Source organism: Watersipora subatra, chromosome 8, assembly GCF_963576615.1.
Source record: "Watersipora subatra chromosome 8, tzWatSuba1.1, whole genome shotgun sequence".
NCBI classification, from domain to species: Eukaryota; Metazoa; Bryozoa; class Gymnolaemata; order Cheilostomatida; family Watersiporidae; genus Watersipora; species Watersipora subatra.
Window position 1 is genome coordinate 50,993,081 of NC_088715.1, and position 18,623 is coordinate 51,011,703.

The 18,623-nt window shown below is 37.3% G+C and overlaps 2 protein-coding genes across 6 annotated transcripts in view; both read left to right on the forward strand.

Moving 5' to 3' along the window:
- The first annotated feature begins 5,963 nt into the window (after positions 1-5,963).
- Positions 5,964-8,457, forward strand: LOC137401490 (thioredoxin-like protein 4A). The gene is made up of 2 exons (XM_068087866.1): positions 5,964-6,088; positions 7,780-8,457. The coding sequence occupies exons 1-2, from the start codon at positions 6,003-6,005 to the stop codon at positions 8,120-8,122; spliced, it is 429 nt and encodes a 142-aa protein (XP_067943967.1). The 5' UTR covers positions 5,964-6,002; the 3' UTR covers positions 8,123-8,457.
- Positions 8,458-8,646: 189 nt separating this feature from the next.
- The window catches only part of LOC137401473 (disks large homolog 1-like), a 234,559-nt gene continuing 224,582 nt past the window's right edge, over positions 8,647-18,623 (forward strand). For 3 of the 5 annotated variants that reach the window (XR_010979338.1, XM_068087832.1, XM_068087833.1), the window contains exons 1-8: positions 8,647-8,787; positions 9,247-9,378; positions 11,251-11,405; positions 12,660-12,821; positions 13,288-13,390; positions 14,604-14,755; positions 15,810-15,934; positions 18,442-18,611. Coding sequence is in view for 4 of the 5 variants with exons in the window: in XM_068087832.1 (XP_067943933.1) it covers positions 8,769-8,787; positions 9,247-9,378; positions 11,251-11,405; positions 12,660-12,821; positions 13,288-13,390; positions 14,604-14,755; positions 15,810-15,934; positions 18,442-18,611 (1,018 nt within the window). In the remaining variant the exon portion in view is untranslated. The remainder of the gene's footprint in view (positions 8,788-9,246; positions 9,379-11,250; positions 11,406-12,659; positions 12,822-13,287; positions 13,391-14,603; positions 14,756-15,809; positions 15,935-18,441; positions 18,612-18,623) is intronic. The other 2 variants (XM_068087834.1, XM_068087836.1) reach the window with 2 other exon arrangements.

The following is an 18,623-nucleotide window of genomic DNA, read 5'->3' on the forward strand; positions in this document are numbered from 1 at the left end:
AGAAGAACTGGGCAGCACCTGGCCATGACGTGATTCAAGCCTTCTGGTTAAAGAAATTGACATCACTTCACACTAGAATGGCTAAGCAGATGGAATGCCTAATAGAACAAGGTGACCATCCAGAATGGCTGACCAAAGGACGAACTGTACTTTTGATAAAAGATTCAAAGCAGGGGCCGATTCCCAAAAACTATCGACCAATAACGTGCTTGCCCACCACTTGGAAACTGCTTTCAGGAATAGTTGCAGACAAACTGGAAGAGCACATGAGTCACTATAAGACCAGTGCTCAGAAAGGAATTGGGCGCAACACCCGAGGAGCCAAACATCAGTTACTAGTGGATCGGACGGTCTGTCAAGACAGCAGGACAAGGCAAACCAATCTTGCCATGGCTTGGATTGACTACAAAAAGGCCTATGACTCAATTACCCATAGTTGGATACTTGAGTGCCTCAGTATGTACAATGTTCACCCTGCTCTTGTGGCATTCATCAAGATGTCAATGACCAAATGGAAGACGGAACTGGAGGCTAATGGCAAACAGCTGACGAGTGTAAAAATTAAGCGAGGCATCTATCAAGGTGACTCTTTATCACCGCTGCTTTTCTGCATATGCCTAAACCCTCTAAGCAATATGCTGGAGGAGACTCAATATGGGTACCAGTTTAAGAGTGGCCCCAAGATAAACCACCTCTTCTACATGGATGACATCAAGCTGTACGCTAACAAAGAAAGGGACATTGATTCGCTAATACAGTTCACTCGGGTATACAGCAAGGATATCGGAATGACCTTCAGTATTGAGAAATGTGGAAGGCTAATCCTTAAGAAAGGTCATTCTATTCTCACAGATGGCCTAAGAATGCCAAATAATACCATCAAAGATATAAAATAAGGGTACAAATACTTGGGGATTATGCAAAGCAACATCAACCACGAAGCCGAGGTACGTCACAAAGCCATTACCGAATACAAGAAACGCCTTCGGCAGGTCTTACGGAGCCAGCTCAATGCCAAGAACCAAGTCATGGCAATAAATACCTACGCACTGCCAGTAATAAGATATCCAGCAGGCATAATAAAATGGACTGAGGAAGCCATCAAAGAAACAGATATAGCAATTCGTAAACTGCTGACCATGCATGGAGCACTCCACCCAAAATCTGATACTACTAGATTGTATCTTAATAGGAAAGATGGCGGTAGGAGACTCAAAAGTGTACAGCAGACAGTGAAAGAGGAGAAGCAAAGCATCAAAGCATATGCAGCCTCCATGGCCATTTCAGATAAGTTGCTAGCTGAATTTCAATCGGATGCTCTTACAACGGACCTACGACCTGATGATGAGGAAATTGACTGGCACATGAAACCTCTTCACGGTGCTTACCACCAACAAATATCTAAGGTTGGCGATCTTCACCAGACATATATGTGGCTGAACAAAAGAAACCTAGCGGTCAATACAGAGTCGCTAATCATGGCAGCCCAGGAGCAAGTGCTCTCAACAAGGCAACTCCAAATGAAAATCTATCACACTAGAGACGATCCTAGATGCAGACTGTGCAAAGATGCACCTGAGACTATCCAACACATCATCAGCGGATGCAAGCAGCTAGCAGGAAACGCATACACTGAGCGGAATAATCATGTCGCAGGTGTTGTGTATAAAAGTCTATGTGATGAGTATGGCCTTAATAAACCACAACACTGGTGGGAAGCTCCTGGTAAGGTCAATGAAAATGACCGCGCTAAGATCCTCTGGGACTTCTACATCCGAACTGACAAGCATGTCCTAGCAAACCAACCAGATATAGTGGTGGTAAACAAGGAGAACAAGAGGGCTACTATAATAGATATTGCAGTACCCAATGACTACAATATAGCCAGCAAAGAAAAAGAAAAGGTAGAGAAATATCTCCCTCTTGGAGAAGAGATTGAAAAATGCTGGAATGTAAGAACAACTGTAATCCCAGTAGTCATGGGGCACTGGGCGCAATAACACCAGCGCATAAAATGTGGCTTGCCCAAATACCAACAACAATCAACTCAGGTGAGTTGCAGAAAAGTGCGCTATTGGGAACAGCTAAGATCTTGAGGCGAGTGCTCAAACTCCCAGGTCTCTGGTAGGAGACCCGAGTTAGAGCAGAATTTACCACCCATACGGGGTATCCGGGGTGAGGAAACAATTTAGATATATATATATATATATTTATATATATAATAGATAAGTGGTAAACAACGGGAAACACAACGGGCTGTTGTGTTGCTCGCCCGTGGACAGGGGAACAACTTCGCAAAAACAACAGTGTGTCAAGACAGGCTAGGGGGGAGGGGGCTCCGGAGGTTCTCCCCTGGGAAAATTTTTAGAATAACTAGTCAAATTGGTGCAAATCTAGCACACTTGGTTCCTGATGGGGCACATGTTCTAACAGCAAATTTGACATTATAATCCAGTTTTCTGAATATAAAACTGTTTATTGAGATTGTCTTTAACAATGCTTATTCAAAATATAATGTGAATGACAGCTGCTAAAGGGGTTGGCCACAGCTAGCATGAGGTAGAATAATCACCGGGTACAATGCTGAATAATGTAGGAGACGAGTAGTCTCCTATGAAATAATTTAATTAAATAATATTGTAGAGTTAAAAAGTAAAATTAATAGAGCACCATGTTAAAAGTAATGCACTCATACTATAGTCTATAATACTGAGCTAGTAGTAGTAGATTTAAGTTTGTGATATGCATGTTACATGCATAGCTCAAACTTAAATCTATTTCTATGAACAAAATATTTTGTACATAAGCATTCATTTACATATCTACTACTACAAAAAATACAACCATGTACAATTGTCTCTGTATGAAATGCTTGGAAGCATTCCTTTCGGTAGAGTCCAACGCTATAACGTTGCTGTGTGAACTACCATAACGATCATTTTTCTCTTTATATTCCAAGTATATTTAAAGTCTAAAAAGTTTACATCACCTCTATCATCTGAATTATTGTTATTCTAATCGCACCAAAAATCACTTACGATCAGAGGATCAAATAATATTTTAATTTACCATTTTGAAAGTTGAGCCGATGTTGAGTGGTATTTCCAGCTTTTATTCTTTTCCAAGGAGGCGCGAATTCTTTAGCACAAAGCAACGCCTTTCGGATAATCGTTTCATATCTTAATTTATCGATGAATATCTTGTTGATGATATTTAAAACTTACTAGCATTCAGATCCTTTGTTTAACGTTACGAGATGGCAGCTTTATAGACGTCTACCGAAAGCGACTTAAATGCCATTTCTCCACGCAACCGATAAACGACATTTTGGTCATTTCCCCAGCCAAAGTGTTAAAATCAATCAAAAATGACGTGAATTCCGGCATTTTGAGCCTAAAAAAATAGTACTGCCATGGAGCTGCAGTATAGGAGGATACGGCCCTGTATATATATATATATATATATATATATATATATATATATATATATATATACGTATATATATACACATATATATATATATACATGTATATTATATCTAAGTATATGCATTATAAATATAATATATTTAATATATATACATTATTATATATTATATTGTACATTGTACTGTGCACAGTACAAATCGATGTTGAGAATTTCTTTCATTTTCAATGAGATAGTCCACAAGGGAGTGTTTAACAGGCTGAATTTTTAAAACCAGATAAAGTTTGGAAACCTGATATTTTAGTGACCTGTTGGAAAGCACAGAGCATATGCATATAAAGATTAGGTGAAGTCGGGCAAAAAATCTAAAATTGCATAATGTTTATGTAGAATTGCAGACACATGCAACGACAAAGTCAGGTTTGTTAATGTAGATTGTGGCTAGATGTCTTCTTTGCTTGTTTTCGTTGTCATTCTTTAAAACCAGGTTGTCAAGGAAATTAGTTATCTCTAACTGAAAGCGTAGATAGGCCAACAAGTCAGCAGCTGTAGGTGCTGTTTTACATTTGAGATGAAAACTTTATAACAAAGTGGCTTAAAAGCCATAATTAATTAGTGAATGAAAACGAGTAATAACCTTTTAAGAAAATCTTACAACTGCTAAAACTCAAAAAGGTTTTTGGAACAGCTAATCTAATACCAAATTATCACGCCTCATTATTGTCAAAGTAGTATAAACTACTGCTCATTTTTAACTAATGCTCATTTTGATACAGTTACATCAAAGCTCAATAGTCTTGGTTCATATCAATGTATAGCTTTATTTGCAATCTAAATTATTATCGTATGAGAACATAACTCCATAACTCAATAACTCTGAACCGCCTGTTTGTGGGACTATCGTAAGGCTACTACTTCAGTAAAGATTTTGGTTTACATCAACGAGTGCGATTTATCACCAGTTGTTTTTGCTGTCAAGTCGATTCGCAACGATTTTTTACCTCCAACTTATACTTCTTCGTCAGGATAGGCTACTGTTCATTTAGTTTTAGTTGTAATAGTTTGTGTTTGTTACGCTTTTATTTAAGTTGAGTTTTTGTGCCATATTTACTTCAATTAGCTATTTACTTTCTACTTAGGGCTTCAATTTTCGACTGAGTATGAGGCTACGAATGTGTTTGAATGTTTAATGGCCAGCGGATAACCGTCAATATATCATGTACAGTTGAAGGCAATTTTGACGAAGGGAAGCTGGTGTTGTTTAATAATTTTAGAAGCGTTTAGGTCGGATATTCATTTGGCCCCTTTTTATATTAGTGTTGTTAGAAAGATCTAATAAATTTATGAAAATAGCCATTACGCATTGTCGTAGTCGGCTTCTGCTCATGTCATCTAATTTTTATGGAAATTAAGATTTTAGTGTAATTACAGATCTCTGAGAAATTATTGTAAGAGTTTTTGATTTTCATATTTCAATCTATCTACGATGTTGTTTTAAATGTCAATGTTTTTGAGCATATCATTAGACCAGCGTATACAGACCTGCCAACCCAAGAGTGGGGCAATGCGTGAGATTTGGTTTTGGGGCAGTTGATGTATCAATGATAGTATATATAAAGTTGCGGAAATTGGGGCAAAAATCTCACGCATTTCTCACGCATTTTCATTTTTTCTTTGGGGTGATTGCGTGAGTCTCACGCCCAATGCGTGAGAGTTGGCAGGTATGAGCGTATAGAAAGAGTACAATTGGCTCAGGTCCATAATGCGCCAATGTGTAGATATTGATTGTAAGTAAAATTCATGATCTAGAAATGGAAACGTGTGTTTTAAACCATTGTAATTTTATGGTTAGTGTGTTTGTGCAAAACCTTTTACAAATCATTATTACGTTATGTCTAAGTAGCGCTAGTTTATGAATGTTTAGCTACTGAATAGTGGACATGCTTTAAGAAAAGTTTATTAAATCACATAGCTTGTTTCATGTTGTTCAATGATAATTTAGTGTCAGTAGGAAGCATTTTCTAACAGATAATTCTATTATACAAGAGGAAACAACTACGTAAAACACTTTTTTCTTTGTTGTTTGATAAGTTCATTAATCTACAACCTTTTAAAGGTTTTCTATACTTTTGTTTTTTGTACCTTCATGAAAAGGGGGAGAAAATGTTTTGCGATGCAATAAAAAGAAAGGACTATATACTAAAAAGACCTTTTAAAACTGTACAATGCATATGTTTATTTGAAGATACTAAAAACGAGCATATTGGAACGCTGTACAAATAATGCTATTTAAGGCTCAAGTACGCAGCTAAGCTTAGGGTTTTATAATCTTTGTTATAAAATTGCTTTGTTTTAAACTATCAGTCATGTGGTGATTTATAATTTAGCTGTCCTTGTTAGTATCACCGCCTATCATAAACAATCAGACTTTAGGATGAAGCTTTAAAATGGAAATCTCAAAATATTTGGGATAGAATAATTATTATACAGCCATGTAATTTTATGTCTGAAATTCCTTCATGTATTTGTATAGTTCTACAGAAAGCTATCAGTACACACGAGTATATCGACCAAAGATGTCGTATCTACTTCAGCATCTGCACAATGGATGGCAGGTGGATCAGGCTATACTTTCTGAGGAGGACCGAGCTGTAATTATAAGGTGTATATGTGTATTTTTGTAGATATTGTTAGTACTGTACAAGTACTGTTTTTCCAATCAATCGCTTTAGATTTTTGGCCTGTGGGAATGTAAGTGTTTTCATCAAAGTGTTTTAACCCACAGTAACCCATGTGATATAAATGTAACAGCAGTTTCATAGAGCTGTCATAACATAAATATGCTTCAAGTGGAAAATTTCTGCCTAGTCCAGAAGGTGTAATCTTTTAGCTATACAATGAATCAATGATATCAAATTTAAATGGTTTACTAGTCATTTGACTTGGGAGCCACTTGTATTTCAAATTTAAAGTTTTAGTTCTTTCCAAATTTAAAGCAGCTTGTTTAGCACACCAGAGTTCCTAAGCCGGAAATAATAATTTTAGTAATTAATTAATAATAATTTATGTAAATGCATATCACATAGTAAAAACTAGTGTAATAATATAAAATTCAATTTTTGTTTTTATATAAGAAAATGTAGGTGCAAATTGAGTTAAATTGATGTAAAACATTGAAGGTCTTACTCAATTTTCAGTCTGTGTTAAAGTTCTAATGAAACGTAAGACTGCAGGTGTGTTGGTGTCTGGTAAAAATTGCTATAAGGGGTTTGTGATCAAAGGCACTGAATCGGCGTTTGGTTGGAAAATTATTACAGCTATAGAAAATAGCTTTTCTGAATCCGAAACGTTTAAGATTTCAGTGCTGACATGGCTTGCGGGTACATGTGATAATGTAAGTATTTGATGGGTTTTGCTATCATTTTACTCAAATTGTTGGAGTAAAAAATCACGCCAATATTACACACCAATATTACTTTGGTCTATAGTACGAGCATCACTCACTTTCTCGTTTTTGTTCTAGCAATTTCTACAATAAAGTTCCCAAGGTGGGAACTTTCCTCATGTTATTAAAAAATGTAACTTTGGTGTTTTTCTGTTTCCTCAAGCAGAATTAAAGTAGAGCCACACGCAACTAATCTCTAAAGTCATTAAAACATTTCACAAGTGTTATTTGTGGTATGTGGTGTCAAAGGATCTAGTCATTCGTAGTAGTTAATGAAATAAAACTGCAATATATTTGGCAGGCATTCTTGCCTAACAACCTGTAGATCCTTTTATTTGTGATGCGCAAGATTGGAGGCTGATACAGCCAAGGCATGTGTGCATGCTGTTTTCTTCCGTAGAATTGTTTTTAATCATTTCTGCTGTTGTTAGAGCTTTCAGAGATAGCCAGTACTACCTTGTAGATAGAATGGCCTTCTCTTATGCATGAGGCTTATGGCTTACACATTGGTGACTCCAAAGTCAAAAGAAAACTATTTTCATGTCATGATCATTTCGGTGTGTGTGCATGCGTGTTACTAGTGGAAGAGAATCAGACTATAATAACTATTTTAAACTTTACAGAGTTGTAAAATCTTGTTTCCGCTAATAAGTTATTGTACCTTGTCTGCTATTCGGTAATCAAAACCATTTCCTGATGATTTTTAAAGATGTCATTTGTTAGTCTAGTGCCGGGATCGATTTTATTAAACCAAATTTTTCCAAGTTTGACTTCTCATCTATGTGGCGGTTTCTTTACATATTGTGAGTACAGGCAGCTGCTCAGCAGCCATGAGCAACCTCAACTTGCTGCTTGACATGAACCTCTGCGTGCAGAACATGCATGTGTAACCTATTTCTGTTGTACAGGTTCGGGCATGACTGGGACCCAACGTGCATGGTTATGGACGAGACCCTCTACAAATGTGCAGAGAAAATGAAGAATTTCGCTGTTGTTTACTTAGTCGACATCACAGAGGTGCCAGACTTTAATAAGATGTATGAACTATATGACCCGTGTACTATCATGTTCTTCTATAGAAACAAGCACATCATGATTGACTTGGGCACTGGTAACAACAATAAGATTAACTGGGCTATGGAAGATATGCAGGAGTTCATTGACATAGTTGAGACTGTCTACAGAGGTGCCAGGAAAGGCAGGGGTCTCGTTGTTTCACCTAAAGATTACTCTACTAAATATAGATACTGAGTCTTGCAATTCGTTTGTCTTTATCTGAATATATCTTGACGTAAGTGTGACCTGTCCAGTTTTTATGCAACTAGGATTTGCGAAGGATGTTTGTAAGTTTAGATTGACAGGTATAATAAAATCATTCAAAAACATGTGGTTTTGTGCTTTGCCTTATGTACATATCGTAGTTATTTTTTCACTTATTGTGGTATATCAAGTGGTCAGAGGCTTCAACACAATGATGTTTTGGAAAGTATGAAAACATTCTTGTTGCATGTTGTAGTGGCAGCTTAAGTGTAACCTATAGAAAAAGTTGTCTATTTGTGAATTAAAATAAACTAACATCAGACTTGCCATGGTTTTGGAGTTCGTGTACATGCACGGACACCTTTCAAAAGCTTACTGGAGTTGTTTTGTCATCGCATTTCGAAACTAGGGAGATAACTTCTATTTAAGTTTTAATAGACGTACGTATGTAACGTCCATGTAGAGAAATTACTAGGACTGCGTTGTAAATTGGGTCACGTGTCCTTAAACCGCCACTCCGGAAGTTGTGGAAGTAGATCGGATTTGGGGTAGCTAGCTGGAAATTTGAACAAAATTTTTTATAAGTTTCGGTGAATTATTTTAGTTAAGCCATAGCTGCGACGCAACTATCTTTAAAATGCCTGTGAAGAAAGAAGGTGCGTTGTTTCTAGAACTGTGATCATTTAATAATTCTTCATCAAATACACATTTGTTTTACTTGTTTCCCATTGTCTTTCTAATATGGGTCATTGTCGGGCTAGATGGACTAATTTAAGTTTCTGTTCGCAGAAGCGAATCTAGCAAATGGAAGCTGTTTGCCTTGTGTTTAGTTTTCGAATGAAAAATCTGTTCTTACCATATAGACGTTCAACTGTTGTAGTATTAGCAAGACAAGCATGCGGACTCGAGTATTGTTATAGCCTACTAATTCAGTTTTCCTTTTTGCACTCCATATCATGCTGCATTTCGCTAAAACGGCAGGTTTTTTGATGTCTTGTAATTAAAACATATATATTGTGGTGTATTAAAATGATTTTATGGCATAGAACTGGTAGGCCCTACAAGTTATTGCCGAAATTTCATCAACAATTTTGTTTGATACCTCTGTTTATTAGATGCGGAACGGGCTCTTTATCTTCTTAAGAGATACCGAGAGCGTCTTGCTGGACCTCAACAACAGCAGTTAAGAGAGTCTGTGGAGAGGGTAATCGGCATTTTTAACAGCGAATTATTCAAATCTTTAATAGGTAAGTGACCTCAGCGGAATCACGACACAGTAGCCTGTTTTTTCTATGATTTTTTGCTATAGATAATATATGACTATGTATTTTTATGCTTTTAAAATGCATTGTCTATAGGGGAGGGTGGGGCACGTTGCAACAAAAAATGCGTTTTTGGTTATAAAGTTGTACTAAAATATTGGAATATAATTTAGATAATCACATAGGATGCAGAAATATGTTTTACATATGTATGCCAATTCTGTCGGTTGTATACTTTGGAAAATATCACAACCGTACTAATTGCATAATTGGTGTGTCAACATGCCCGGTAGGAGGTTGAAGCAACTTGTGGGGCCCTTTGAAACATCCTTGACTTTCATAATAAATTTTAGTTTTAAAATTGTGTTTTCTTGAATTTATTTTTAGCCAAACAGTTCAAGTTTCCACTAATTATCTGAGCAAGAAAAACTTAAAAAGAGTTGGCTATGAACTTTAGAACACTGCGTACAACAATCACAACAAACAAACTTCTATGGTGCAACAAAGTATACATATACATGTTGATGTAAAGATCAAACTTTTCTTTCTATATGTGAGCATTTGCAGTCATGATATCAATATTGTCCAGAAATCTAGTGGTTCATCATTAAGATGAACTTTCAGTCTTCAACTATTAAACCGCAGCTTCAACGCTACTCGAGCTGTTCTCCTCCATAAGAATAGAGGGGCAAGTTTGAGACATGTTGCAACTTACCCTTCTATTTTTATCATTAAAACATGTTGCAACTTGCCCCATACCATTTGTGTTTCAACATGCCCCCAAACGACTCTGAGTAACCGAAATGTTCATCCCAACTCAGGATGATGTAACATCATGAAGTTGGTGGGTGCATTGCCAAGAGAGGTCTACAGTTGCCTCCACTGACATTGTTAACATGGGATGTTAACATTGTTAACATGGGATGATGTACAACGAAGATATGCGATTCTTTAAACTTGGATATAAAAATAAAAAAGCAAAAAATTACCAATAAATTTTACAAAATCATGGTTCACCTAAATTGCTGTTCTTTTTATTTCATGCAATCAAGATATCTTATAAGATGACCTAGAAAGCTCTTTAGCTAGTGATGTAAGAATTCAAAATGATGTAAACAAGCAAGTTTGAGATGTGTTTCAACGTGGCCCGTGTTGCGACGTGCCCCACTCTCCCCTACATAAGTCTTATACCTACAAAGAGTATATCTTGCAACATTTCTCATTGCTGCTAAACAAATGAATATCTCGGCTACTAAAAATATAGTTTAACAAAAAGGCATGTTTCTGTGTTTTTTACCATATAGACTACATCATGACATGACCATGTGATTGTATACCGTTGTAATGGCCAATTTCAAGCACCAAATTAAATTTAGATTACACTAGTTGTTGCTAATATGATTATAAGAAGAGGCAACACTAAAATATATAAACCTTTATAAATCTTTGTCCAGAAAAATAGTTCCTGCAGTTACTCTATCAGTTAAAAGTGTTTTTCTTTCCGCAATGCAACTCACTTATGGCAACCTGCAGGGGTTTTGACTGCCAGTCATTTAGTCGCATAGTAATTGAAACTTTCCAGCACTGATCAGGGAATCGTCATTATTTTTTACTATGTTGGATACGTTAAGTCTTCGTTCAAAGGGTCGAATTTTCACAGCTCCGTGCATTACTCTACACCAAAAATATGCTTCTGAGAATCGAAATATAATGATTGATCTTATGACTATCCTTATTCAATGTCGTCTGCTTCACTTCTGTTTGCACTGTTTGTCATGTTATTGCCCACAATTCCTCCAATATCAGTTTTTCAACTTTCATTTTATTAAGCGATTGGCCTGTTTATGTTCACCGCAGACATACAGCAATTCTATGAGATGACATTACTCGATCAACACCTGAGCACTCATGAGAAGACCCAGGCTACACTGAGGGTAGCAGAAAGATATGCCTCACCTGACAGTGAACCCATGCATTTGCAGAATGGACAGGCTATCGACTCAGTCGATCAGGTGAACCATGTACTCTCAGGCTCTATGTCTATGGGGATAGAATCATTGATTACAATCATGTCCAAAGATGTCCATTGTTGTGATAGTTTTAGGGTTGAATCATGAAAATGGCCTCAGTGCATCGATTAGCATTTGACAAGCTGTTGTCCTAGTTCCGCTGTCCATCATTGTAAAGATGAAATTGGACTAAATTTCATTAGATTTTATCAGAAAGTATCGATACTTTTCTATCATTTGCGATTGTTTTTGATGTTTGAGGTGATCTGAATGCCAGGATGTTTCAAGACTAAAATCGACAAAACTTGATCGCGATTAAAACACTCAGAAGAAAAATATGTGTGTAATGATGTCACTAGTTGTTATCGTTGTTATAGTTGATATCAGTTATTGCGTTCAAGTTGCAGCATCACGTGTATCTTTTTGTATACTTTAGTATCTTTTTCTATACGCGTCATAATCGCTCTTTCGCTTGATCTGAGCATTTTAACCGCCACCAAGTTTAATCTATTTCAATCTTGAAACATGCTGGCTATCAGATCACCTCAAACATCAAAAATATCAATATCAAAATCAAAATCTCAAACATCATAAACAATTGCAAGTGATGGAAACGTACTGATACTTTCTCATAAAATCTACTAAAATTTTGTGAAAGTTCATCTTCAAATGGCCATTCCTGTGCACACCCACATTGTACATACCTACATACCTACATTGTATGAATACACAGCCTAGCTGCAGTAGTTGTAGCAGTGCGATGCTGTTTAGTAGGGCACTAGTCGGTTTACCACCATTCCACAGTCTATATTTGGCCTATTTAGTAGTAATTGAAGACATGCCAAAACTTTGACGGAAGGTATGTCCATGTAATATTTATCTACTTAGACCTTTGAACTCTTTGCCATTGAGCGGTGTCAGGCCAGACAATGACTAGGAGATGCGATGATATTAGATATCTATTTGTCATCAGTTAGTGCGTTAGTCATGTCAATGCTCCTTCATCCGCACCTCGCAGGTAGGCTTATCGTCAGACTATTTATTGCATCCAATCATATGTATGAGTGTCGTCATTTAAATTTGGGGGATTTGGTAAGGGTGGAACATTGTAAACTAATTGTGTTATTTTAAGACCTGGATGCTAGCAAAGGTTAAGTCAATATACTTACTGTTGGAGTGTTTGACATAAGTTGCTGTTATGGACTAGTAAAGATGTGTTAGTCGTTGCGAACTCATGTCACTGGTTAATTGCAATAGGAGTTTCCTCCTCCGCCCGAAGAGGTAACCGCTAGCCAAAGATCTGCTGTTTCCCCACCTTGGGAGAGGGGACCTATGCTCAAACCCCCCTCTACTAAACCTGATTTAGTTCTGCGATCAGCACCTGCTGCTGAGTTTAAACCTCCGGTTAAGGACGATGCCGTGAGTGATGTGTTAAATGCTGCCGGTCAAACTGACCAGGCTTCCTCAGCTATTGCCTTTTACAGTGTCGCGTTAGGCTTTTCTAATTGATCGGTCTGGTCTCACCAATTATTTGTGCTCTCTGTGTAACACCTCCTGCCCTTTATTGCTGATTTGCACACCTTTGTAAGGATAATCGGCTTCCTTGGTTGTCTCCTTGTGAAATGCATGTCTGTGTAGTCCTAGTTATGGAGTTAATCATCAGCAAGCTTTATGGTTAATCTTACAAGGAATTTGTATAGATCTCAGGCTATCAATTTGTAAATGTGAAGCTTTCAAGTACAGCCAATGGGTATTCATTCTTGCACTGCTTGTTCCCAAGATATGACACTTCATCTCAATCTTCAAGTTTCCCATAGAAACTTGATGGGAAATGATGAAAGTTCAATAATGAGTCTGTCATCTAATCTACTCTATTGTTTGTAAGGTTGATACGGCAGCCCTAGGGTCGGAGGAGCATATCATTCCAGTGTCAGGGCGACTCGCCGAGTCAGCTCAGCCTAACGTTGTCCCACGCTCGTCCAACAGAGGTGAGTCATGTTTTATCTTCCGCAGCCCATTTCTCATAATAAGCTCAACAGTGAACTCCTCGCTGTGATGTTAAGTTCTCCGTCTTGCTGTAAATAGTCGGACAAATAGTACAGGTAGTGTCTACCTCAGATTTGATGACACGCATAAACGCCTTGTATCACTGAGGATGGGCGTCAATATTGCTGGAGTTTTTTGTGAAAGTTTCCATCTTGCGTCAAGTTTAGCGCTTACCTTAAACGGTAGCATTTTAATGATAATCCATTTTGATGTTACTTTATACCTGTGAATTATATAGCATGTGGATACCTTCAATTCCAGAATATAGCCATCGACTTCAATCGAGTTTGCGATTCATTATTTGTGATCACATGTGCACTGCATAGAATCATGTTATATAATTGCCAGGCTGTTAAATGCCTATGCATTTTCTAGCGTGCAATTTTAAAGAACTGAAAATTGAATGCAAAATTATGCTTCATATTATTTGTGACCTCGAGATCACGTTCTGTACAACGAGAACTAATGTTACAATAAACTAGCAGTGAGACTGGCGCTGCCTGAGATGTCTCTCATTTTTAATCAGATTGTCAGCAGGTGGGTGTTTCAGACGCTGATTTTCAGGAACCAGATGGAGTTTTGAAACCAAATATTTTTGGTAACTCGGTGGAAGGCATGGAGCATATCCGAGTGAAATTTGAATGAAATCAGCCAAAAGTGTAGAAATCCACAGCTTTCACGTACATCCGCGCGCATACGTTATAATAGTTATTTAGTTAATAGTTACGTAATTTTTAATATAACATTACGAAAAGCTCACCTGAAGCCATTTTGAACTTTTCAAGAAGTAAGAAAGGATAACAGATCAAAACACACTGAAGCTGTTATCCAATTGGAAAATTTTAGGACGAGTCTGTACATATTACTTATGCGAGCCACCTGCATTTGCTATCGTTATAGCTACCTCTACATGTCTCCTATTTTAGCCACCTACGTTTACTATCGTTATAGCTACCTGTCGATGTCAATTATTCCAGCCACCTATGTTTACTATCGTTATAGCTACCTCTACATGTCACTTATTCTAGCCACCTACGTTTACTATTGCTGTAGCTACCTGTCCATGTCACTTATTCTAGCCACCTGCATTTACTATCGTTATAGCTACCTCTAAATGTCACTTATTCTAGCCACCTGCATTTGCCATTGTTTTAGCTACCCCGACTCGCACACCACAAAGTCTGACGCCCCAAAGGGTGCCGAGTCCGCTGCCAACTCCCACACACCCGATGCCTAGTGGAAAACTTGGGTCAGAGGGAGAGAGTGAGAGGGCCCCGTGTGACTATGAAGACATCTTGCTTATCAAGGTACCCTGAGGATTGATTTATTCCTACATGCCTGTGTGACTTAACAACACATGCGTTCTGTTTACATTGATGTCATTGACAGTATAAAATCATTGACAATCATAAAATATAGATCTATAGAGTTATTGAGGTGATGTTTCAGAGCATTCTTCATTTATGTTCGATACTACACCTAGATGCTAATGCTTTGGGTGCAGGGCCCACATCTTGCAAGGCTTCAATGCTGAGAAATCATGCCAAGCAGCTCATGGGTCATGTCTGGATATAAAAATTTAGCACTGTACTGTAAACAGCCTGTATTGTCTAGCAAACATACTCTTAGGGCACAATATGGCGCAATATGCATATACAGTATACATGAGAGGATAAAATATGGTAGCATCTGCAATGGGGTACAGTATAGGCGGTACAACTTAGTATTAATAGGAGTGATAATAACAAATAAAACTTACATTTTAACACTCTGGTGGGAAATTCAGCTCATCAATCACTCGTGTCTTCTGTTGCTAGAGCCGCTCATTGGTTAAAGTTGTCATTTCTCGGACAGACACGACCCGGGACGATTCAATTGTTGTTCGAACAATTGAATCGTCCCGGGAAGTGTTAACTATTATTAGTTTATTCACGAATGTGTTTTCAAAGTTAGCTTCATCAAGTTGAAGGTCTGCGATAAAGTCTGTATAGATCTTAAGAATTCTAGACCGTTAGTAAATGTAATCAATAAGTGTCAAACATTCATTCTATACAAGTATGCAATGCTTAAATTGGGTAGTCATTGTCAAACCTGACAGGTTTTTCTGGTTTAAAACGTGGTGATCACTTGATTTTTATTAAAAATCTGGCATTTAATAAAATCGTAAAAAAACAACAAAATCATTCTGAAACATGAACATTTGTCAAGCCGGAAGATTTTTTTATGGTATTGCTACAGTGTGCAACTCGAATCGGCTACTTTTGTCAGAATATAGTCATGGGATATTTAATTTCATTAAGTGGTGTGGCGGAGTTATTCCCTCATGCGCTGTGCTATGGTTTTTTCTGTTAACTTTTACAGGGAGACTCTGGGCTTGGATTTAGCATAGCTGGTGGTAGAGAGAACCCACACATCGTTGGAGACCCTGGCATATTCATCACCAAGATTATACCCGGGGGCGCAGCGTCAGACGAAGGAAGACTAAGGTGAGCTAAACTTGTTCGGGTCTCATCTGACATTATTGTCAGCTGACAGGTCTTGTGATGTCTTTCGTAGCTGTAAGGAATGTCTCTTACGAAGGCGTACAAACTCTTGATAAGGAAGTAGTGTTGTAGTATGTTTTGTTTTCAAATGCAAGTAGGAAAGGAATAAATAGCCCATAAACTATTTTTGTTCCTTTGGAAGTACAGAAGGCACTTCCACAACGAAAATTATCCGTTCTTGGAATGTTTAGTCAAAGGTTAAAATACATGTAACTTGCCTAATCCTTTCCAAGATCTTTCCAAACTCACCCCCTTTGGCCATACAAAAGGAAAAACTACATATATCTAAATTTTTAATTTGTTGGCTGCACCGTAATTGCAGTATTGTTGGTTTTCATCGACTACTGGTCTCCTTTTTCTGATCAATTTCACTGGTTTCATAGACTATAATTGCGGTAATTTTACAATAGGTTGATGAGAAACACACATCTTCAATGTCCATTTGCAACAGTTTGTTTATTTTGTTTCGACAACAAAATCTATTCTGCCAAGTAAAAGTAAAAACAAACATTTTATTTGTCTACAATTAAGCTAAACGAAAATGTATTTTTACTATAAAAAAGCGGTGTCTACCCATTCCAGTGGTCAATGGTAGGATGAAAGATAACTTTCAACGATACTCCAACTGGTGATTGGTAAACTGACGCTGTAACATATTATGTGCCAGTCCAATCGATCGCCTTTAAGTATTTATGAACAATTATGCAGCTAGCCTATTCCCTGTTTGTCGACACATCTGACCATTTTATCACGACGAACTAAAATGTCATGGAAGTTATGTCACGGATGTCATGGCATAATAGAAACAACGCTACACGTACGTCGTTTTTGTCTCTCTTAAGATCGACGAGATATGTTACCATTTAATTTGAATTTGAAAACTTGTCCTGACTTGATACTTTACGTTATACGGAATTTTTTACAGAGCACGAAGCAAAATCTTTGCATAACTTTCTTACGTTATCTGGAATTTACGTTATGTTAGGTATACGTTATGGAGTCTCTACTGTACTTGCCAAACTCATTTCTGTCGGCCCATTAGTTGAAAATGTTTTTGTGTAAATTTGCACATAAGTTTCTAAAAAGGTATCTTAGTCGATAAAAGTGAGATATTAGTAAGTGTGAGCTTATATATTTGTTTCTTTGTTGGCAGCACCAACCAGGTTGTCTTTGGCACCACGCAAAATGATTGCTCACCCTTTTAGTGCTGTACAGTAATATCTGTGTCAATCCTATTGCACAAAAGAATTTAAACAAAACATCTAAAACGGTTATTCTTTTAATTTTTTGTACCAAGGAAGTTTAATTGTCTTTTACATGTTTGTAAAACTTCCTTTCCAGTTATAGTTAATTTAATCGGCTATTAACAAAATATGTTTCACATTAATCACAATGCTATTTATCCAGCTTTGTTAAAAACTCACTCGAGATAACTATTGTGATTTTAGTATTTCTACCAATTTAATCTTACTAAAACTACAAGAAGACACTGGAAACCTAAACATTTGCCACGATTATTTCATAATACTTATAATCACATTCTCTGGCAATCTTTACTGTCAAAAGTTGCGAATTCAATCACTTTTAGTACTTGAAACTGGAACCAAAAACACCTAACATTTGACTAGATAGGCAGTACATGGCTATCTATAACAATTAAAAGAGATAGGTTATTGATCCCAAGAGTTTTTCGAAAAGTAGTGGTTCAATGTGTTCTGTTAGTAGAATGGAGAAGACTTAAGCCGAGGTATTTATCAGCTGATGGTACAGTGTTAAGGCGTGTTTACACCTGGTCGATTTGTCAGTGTTATGTTGCCCGAAGAGAGTTGGAACGGCTTCTAGTCTGTTTATGATTTGAAATACATCTTTGCAAAGACTTTACACCAAATCAACTCAAATTCCGACAACAAAATCTGTCACCTTTTTGGCCAATAAAATACAAAATTGATATCAATTCCATTTGCTTCAATTTTTGCCGCTATGAATATTGTGAGATATGATTGGTCAATTTCATGCTGTACTCCATCAATGACGACCGTCAAAATGGGAAAACAGTGTGCAAATTTTTACTGATTTTGTGTCTGGGGCATAGCTGTTTTTACACCAGTTACGTTTTATACCAAACAGACTACGAAAGAGGAGAAGCAAATCGTCCTTGTATAAACCTTCTATAAAAGCACCTTTACAATACAATAGTAAGAGGCGTGGTTTCCGACACACCATTTAGAACTATATTACTGTTGTGCAGAATGAGTAATTGATTAACTTGCAATCACCTGGCTATTCTTGTCAAATAAATATCCAGGTCTACTACATACATATGCCATGTTCTATTTTATTACTGCTGTCAGAACCTGTCAGACTCATGTGACGGAAAGGTTTAGAGTGCAATAACTTGTATAAGTGGCTAGCTTGATAATCGAATAAACCTGTATTGTCTAATGGTACAGGGTGAATGACCAGATTGTCTCTGTTAACAATGTAAATGTGGAAGACTGCACACATGAAGAGGCTGTACAGGCCCTCAAAGCTGCCGGCACCAATGTAAGGCTCTATGTACGGCGACACAAGGCGCCCCTCGAGAGTATTGTTGAGATCGAGCTGGTCAAGGGCAATAAAGGTAGGCGGGATT

Excerpts from the sequence above, each read along its gene's own strand:
- LOC137401490 (XM_068087866.1), top strand. The coding sequence starts at position 6,003 with ATGTCGTATCTACTTCAGCATCTGCACAATGGATGGCAGGTGGATCAG. Across the intron at positions 6,089-7,779 it reads GACCGAGCTGTAATTATAAG|GTTCGGGCATGACTGGGACC; the intron begins GTGTATATGTGT and ends TCTGTTGTACAG.